The sequence below is a fragment of the Vicia villosa genome, linkage group LG1 (assembly GCF_029867415.1).
Source record: "Vicia villosa cultivar HV-30 ecotype Madison, WI linkage group LG1, Vvil1.0, whole genome shotgun sequence".
In the NCBI taxonomy this organism is placed as follows: Eukaryota; Viridiplantae; Streptophyta; class Magnoliopsida; order Fabales; family Fabaceae; genus Vicia; species Vicia villosa.
The window spans coordinates 9,870,184-9,877,380 of NC_081180.1; the positions used below are offsets into that span (position 1 = coordinate 9,870,184).

A 7,197-nucleotide genomic window follows, 5' to 3' on the forward strand; every position below is an offset into this window, starting at 1 on the left:
GAAGAAATTGAGGCTTCACTTGGGGGGACAATAAATATAATGGAACATCCGATACTCGAAGTAAAATTTTAAACGGTCGAGCTACTTTTGTTAGCGAGGAGAGAACCAAAAGGGATCAGGGCAATAATCAAACTCAAGATGGTAATTTTTCCAAAAATCTCAAAACATTGGGATCTCCCCCAGGAGGGATTGTCATGGGCGTCAATGAAGCAACTCCTCTTTCTTTCAAGTTCCCATCATTCTTCTTATCATATGAGCCTCACATTTCTACGGAGGTATGAACTTGTATCTCCGAAAGGAATTATGCCTATGTTTGAAACCTCAGTGAAACATGCAATCTGAAGTTAATGGCAGAGATGACCTATCATAGGTATTAGGGTGCTTCCGTGATATCTTTGGTGGAGGCTAGCCGTGGTAAGTTTATGGCTTCTGAAAACCAATCGAATGAGAAGGAGAATTAAAAGTTCCAATACGAACACGTTGATTATGAGCAAAATTAACTCCTGTAGAAGTTATTTGGCTTCCAGAAGGATATGGAGACCCATGGTGTTCCTTATGAGTTGGTTTCACAGGTTACCTCTTTGAAGGCATCTCTAGCTAAGAAGGAGAAGGACCTATAAGATATGAATACTTCCTTGACCAACTCCAAAGCGGCCCGAGAAGCACTAACTTCTTGAGTAGTAGAAGCTGAGGATACTTTAAAGAAAGAGAAGGAGAAGGTGAAGTCTTGTGCGGAAATCTTGGCGCATGTGAGGATATAGTTTAAAAACTTTGTTGATAATGGCGTCGAAGCTGCTTATGAAGCCTTCCAAAATGCTATAAATTAGGTTGAGGTATTGTGCTCGGACATTCAGATCCCATGGATTTAATGGACCAAGAGAATGAAGTTGTGGAATGAAGATAATCGTAGTTGAGGAATTAGCTTTGTAGCTTCTTTATCGAGTGCTTATAGTTTTGTTGTCGTTTATAGAAATTGTAACAAATCTCTATTAAACAACCTATAATTTTTCTTTTTATAATCCAAAATTTCCTTTTTTTAAGTGCTCTGACTTGCTTCTTTATTTTTCCCTGTGTAAGTTTATTTCATAATTTAGTCGTCTATGATTTTGTTTCATTGTTTAGTTGTTCATGATTTTATTTCATCATTTAGTCGTCCATGCTTTTTTTTATGCATCGTCTTTCATGATTTCATTTCATCAGTTAGTCGAGCACAATTATGTTTTATCATATCATCTTTCATAATTTTATTTCGTTCTTTTATTCACTTTATATTGGGGACTGAAGTATGATTCGACATCTCCGGGGTTCGTGCACAACAACAGTTCAACCCCTTTCCATGTCCTTGGGTGAAGATCCAGTTTGAGATTTAAGTATCATGCACTACAACAAATAACGCTTTTTATGACAAAAATTTCACCTCAGATAAAAAATTGAAGTGTAAACCATAAACACGTCATTTTTTTATTTAAAAAATACCATATATTCAAATAAGTTATTAAAATAGAAAAAAAATTAAAATAAATTTAATTAACTTTTAATTATTTTAATTTAATTTCATTCAATAATTATGAATATATAATGACAAAAAACAAAATATAAAAGAAAGTAAGAATATAAACTAAAAGTAATGGTGTAGGGTGTTGAATTAAACAAAACCATTGTAGTGAGTTAAAGTTGAATGAGTGATGAATTAAAAGGGTGGAAGAGAGAAGATGATGTAGAATGTAAAAAGTGAAAAAGAATGGTGTTGAATCCATAAACCATTGTTCATAGCCTAATAAATTATATCTATTTAACTCAACTAACACATATCAGTTTGAGCTATTACGGGCACCCCAAATTTTTTTATTGACCACTTATTTTATCATACTAATAATAATAGGATGATTTCAACTCTTACTATAACTAATTTTGTATACGTGAATCATTACTACCCACTAACTCTTTTTTTTTAACTTAACTCATTTACAAGATATGAAATTTTTTATTTTTTTAATAATATACCTTCTATATATTTATTTTATACATTTTAATAATATTTAAAATTAACTATTTTATATTTTGAATATTAGATTTCAATTATTATTTTTATAGCAAAATCTTAGTAATTGATTTATTTTAATCACATATACATATTTTAAAATTTTTAGAACTTCAAATATTCTATTTACATTTAATTAATTAATAAATTAAGATGTGTGTTGAACTGTTATACTACAATTTTATGTAATTTATATTTATTTTTTTATTAACTATCATTATAACGTTTATACATACTATATTTTATAATTTTATTGGTTTTTTATATTATATTTTCAGTCTCTATGTTTTATTTCTTAAGTTACAATTTTTATTTATATCTCATTTTTTTTATTATTATTATTATTATTTACGTTAAAATTCATTTAATATATTTAATTAATAAGGTATTTATCATTATACTACTTACATAATTGATAATTAAAATTATATATATTGTGATCATAACATAATTATGAATGGTTCATATTATCATATAATTTTAATACAATATAATTCATGCACTACTTATTTATTTAACAAACATATGCATATACAATTTATTTTGTATCTTTTATTATAGATTCACATTCACCATTTAGATATATTATGATATTATTTTATAAAATTCATGTACAAATATCTATTATAGTAAAAATTTACGTAATATTTATTATTTTTTCAATAACTATCATTTTAAGGTTTTTCATATATTATATTTCATAATCATATTTATTTATATTACAAAATTTGTCTATACATTCTCTTTTTTTAATTTGTAAGTTTTTATTTTTTTAATCTTCTTATATTATTTTGTATTCTATTTGTTTTTTATATCATAATCAATTTAATTATAACTTAATTTATAAAATGGTTATAATTATACAACTCATAAATCTATTATAAAATAGAAATATATCTATATAATAGTTTTGTTTTTATGATCATACAATAATTGTCAAGTATTATATGATTAAACAACTTTAACACACATGTTTGAAATATTATTACATGTCTTGCGGGATTCAATTTGTTTTTCTCATTAGATCAAATGCTTAGATATATTATACTTTTTATTAAAATAATAATAATTAATAATTTAGTTTTTACTATGACATTCACGTGAGTCTATTTTGTTTTCTTTATAAAAATTAAACTACACCTTACATACATGCATATATAACATGATCTAGTTTTAGATCATCTATGACAGAAATACTAATACCTACATAACACAAAGATAAACAAGTTAACTCTTAATTAAAAATTATTTAGCTAAACAAAAAAGAATAAGTCTAATCATTAGGTATGGCATACATTCTACTTATATTTATACATGTTTTAAGTCAGCAACTTTTTAAAAAAAAATAAAACAGATTCCACCATTTTTCCACCCACTTGATTAAATTAATGATAAACACAAATATTCTTGTTCTCTTCCCTAAGCAACAAATAAAAAAACAATGGAAAAGATAAAGTTGCCGTGAGAAATGAGCATACCATAGACTTCCGTCACGGCATGCAAGCGCAGTTAGAATGAAATCAAACGGTTGTTAACGGAATCTAATCAATAGATTACATATACATGAGTTATGTGCTGGTCAGGTGGTCTACATAGAATGGACCCATAGTCTAAATATGATGTAACATGGTCCTATCATTAATTTTTTTGTGTTTTATTTTTAAAATAAGCAAACATATCATGATAACAAAAGAGATGGAATGGATAATCAGCAGTGTTTCAAATGAAATGATTTTGTTATAGCTATCCTAATTTACATTTCTAACTAGAATTTGAATGTATTGTTATCTTATAATATTGATTTTTACCAATATTTTAACATCTTATTTTATAAAAATTATTATATTTAGTATAATTTAAATGAAAGTTTTAAACATGTGTAATTTTATTTAATTATATACAATATAAAATAATTTTACAAGAATATGACTTTTTAGTGGATGATAAAATATAATAATTTTATTATTGATGCATGTCCATTAAACTTTTTAATTAAATTAACACATACATTTTTAAGTTTTAACTAGTTGCATAATTTTTATAATATTAATATTAAAAGTAAAAAATTATTTTTTAATTATAAGTATCTAAAAATCAATTTAAATAAAATAATATTAATTTGAATAGGTTGAATTAAGATTTTTTAATTAATCATAAAAAGTAGAATTATGAATAATTTACCCGACATCTTTACCTACCCAATTCAAAAATATTAGTTTTCACACTAGAACTAAAAAAATAAGAGCAGAGGTATCCAAAGCTGCACAATATTTAAATTTTAGAATATAGGATATTATAAGAAATCTCAATCCCAAGCATTCTAGGAGGGAATCTGTTTTGGGAATCTGTTTTTCCATATTTTATTATTCCAACTAAAATATTTAGTTTTAGAGGAACAAATCAGATGATTTGCAAGTCGGTATCTCTTATCCAAATTATAATAATTAATTCTATTGAATTTATAATTAAGATATGAAATTAAATAAAAGTAAGATACACAGCCACCAGAGCATTTTCACTTTATATTTATTTTTAATAAATAGTACATAATCTTTATAGATTCCATTAATCCAATCTCATGAATCATACATGCATTTCATATATTAATTTAAAATTATAATGTGGCAACACATGCATTTCGTTTAGTTTCAGAATTAGAATCATATATCTATGAGTTAATTAGTAATATTCTTATACAGTAAAGGCCACAAGAATGAGTAGATACTTGGAGTCTGACTTTATAAAATTGAGATTTGAGAATGTATCCATAGGTATATTATATCTATTTATTTTTATTCCAGAATGTATTCAATGTTCTCAAATAATGTAAATTTTTTGGTGTACAAGAATAAATATTTTGAGTTTGCTTGCTGCCAAACATGCAAAAGGATCATATTCTCTCCTCTTACTCTAGGAAATGATTTTGATATGACATAGTAGGGTCCTCCTGAGTGCGCTTCACTGGCACTAATCCTATCCTAAATTGAGTAACCCAAAAATTAAATAAATAATTACTAAATTAATAAAAAATTACAAAACTCTCAATGTTTTAGACCCCACTACCTTAGTTAATCAATTTATTAAATTAAAATGACAAACATAAATCACCTCTCTTCTAGATCAGATGTTGACATATCATGGTGAAAACTTGTAATTTAGGAGTGTGATTCTAATTCTCTTTCTTGTATTAATAATTCAATTTTGTAATGAAAATATTTGAATGAAATGTTATTTAGTTTAATTATAGGAAGTGTTTTGCAATTTATTAGAATTTTGAGTTAATTATGTTTTCAGTTCACCTAAGTGTCTCATATTTTGCTTCTAGTCTCTCAAAACATTTTTTCTTGACAAACAGTTTTCCTAAAATTTTCAACTATATTTTTTTCCTCCTGTAATGAAACCTCATTTCTAACAACAACGATTTTTAGCGACAGTCATAGCAGGAAGAATTCAAAGTCTAGACAAATCTTAAGAGAACTACAAACATATCTTAAAGTTTTGTTATAATCTACAAATTCGAACTCAATTGATATAAATTAGATTAGCCGTCAACATTAGAGTTCAAATCTTAATATTTTTGCTTGTGTGAGTTTTTAATAATTATTACTATTTCGCCCAAAGAATTTTATTATAAACTTAATTGAACTCTTGCTAATGGACTATTGATCCACCATATTTAGTAGGGGTAGAGATCTTCTCCATTTCTTAAAAGAAATGGAAGACTCCATTACTATAGTTTTGAGTATATAAAATTAAATAAATGTCACATATCATGAAAATACGTGTTATTTATATACAAAACTATAATAATGTAGAAAATAGAAAGAGAAAAAAATGGAGAGCATCGTGACCCATTTAGTAGTTATTTGAAATAAATTTTTTTTTTTTAAAGTAACAACTCTCTTACCTTGTTTCACACACAAAATCCATAATCCAAAAAACAAAGAAACCCCATTTCTTAACTCTCTATAAATACCTTTCCAACCCATCACCCACTTCACAACCCAACCTTCCATCTCAATAAAAAAAATACAATCTCCATAACAACTTTCCTCTCCTCTCTTTCCTCTCTGTTTTCTCTCTCTCTCTCTTTCCCACCAAAAACAAAAATGGCAGCATACAGAGAACCCATGAGCACAACCGAAAGAGCACCAATCTCCTCCCAAACACCACACTCCCCATGGCATTCACCAGTCCCTTATCTCTTCGGTGGTCTAGCAGCCATGTTAGGCTTAATCGCCTTCGCCCTCTTAATCCTTGCATGCTCTTATTGGAAACTCTCCGGTTACCTCGAAGGTAACGGCGAATCCGAACGAGACCTTGAAGCTGGAGATGGAGCAAATGAAACAGACCAAAAACCTCAGAAGGTTTACGAGGAGAAAATCCTGGTGATTATGGCTGGTCAAGAGAAACCGACATTCTTAGCAACACCTAGCATGTCTTCAAGCACAGGAACCAGTAGATCGTCCTCTTTTGGGGATAACAATAGTACATGTACCTGTGACCAGAACCAGAAATCAAAGGAAAATATGAATGATGATGAAGATGATGATGATGATTCAACTGTGAAACTGAGAAGCAGTGGTGAAACTGAAAATGATGTTAGAAGAACAGAGAGTGTGGAAAGAACAGCAACAGAAACAACAACAGAAACAACAAGAGATGAGAACGTTTGAGAAACAAAACATGGTTTGCATGTTCTGTGATTGGTTTAGAATTTAGAATTTTAGATCCTTCTGTTTTTTTTTTTTTTTTGATGAACATGTTAAATTTTATGTACTCACAATCAAAGTACAGCTGTACATTAGTAGTTCGGGAATGTAAATTTTTTGAGGTTGAATGGATGGTTTGTTAGCAAGTAAATATTCAGTTTAGTTTTTTATTTTCTTTTATTTTTCAGATTAATTTTGAAATTTTTCTGAAAGAGTTTAAAGGTAGTGCACTGAAAGTGTAAACAAACTTTACACATACATCCAATCAAAAGACTTACATTTGCCATGTCATATTAATTTTTTTAAATTAAAATTGTGCTTTAATTAGATACATGGTTGTGATTGGTTGACGGTGTAAAATATTTTTACACTGTCAGTGCATATCCCTTTTTCTCTTTCTGAAAAAGGTTAAATAAAACCAAAAGAGATAGATAGAGAGATATT

The 7,197-nt window shown here is 27.6% G+C and overlaps 1 protein-coding gene across 1 annotated transcript; it reads left to right on the plus strand.

Annotated features, from left to right (window-relative positions):
* The first annotated feature begins 6,026 nt into the window (after positions 1-6,026).
* Positions 6,027-6,904, plus strand: LOC131600764 (protein GLUTAMINE DUMPER 3). The gene has a single exon (XM_058872740.1). The coding sequence runs from the start codon at positions 6,151-6,153 to the stop codon at positions 6,715-6,717; it is 567 nt and encodes a 188-aa protein (XP_058728723.1). The 5' UTR covers positions 6,027-6,150; the 3' UTR covers positions 6,718-6,904.
* Positions 6,905-7,197: the final 293 nt, after the last annotated feature.

Coding starts and splice junctions, on each gene's coding strand:
- LOC131600764 (XM_058872740.1), top strand. CDS start 6,151: ATGGCAGCATACAGAGAACCCATGAGCACAACCGAAAGAGCACCAATC.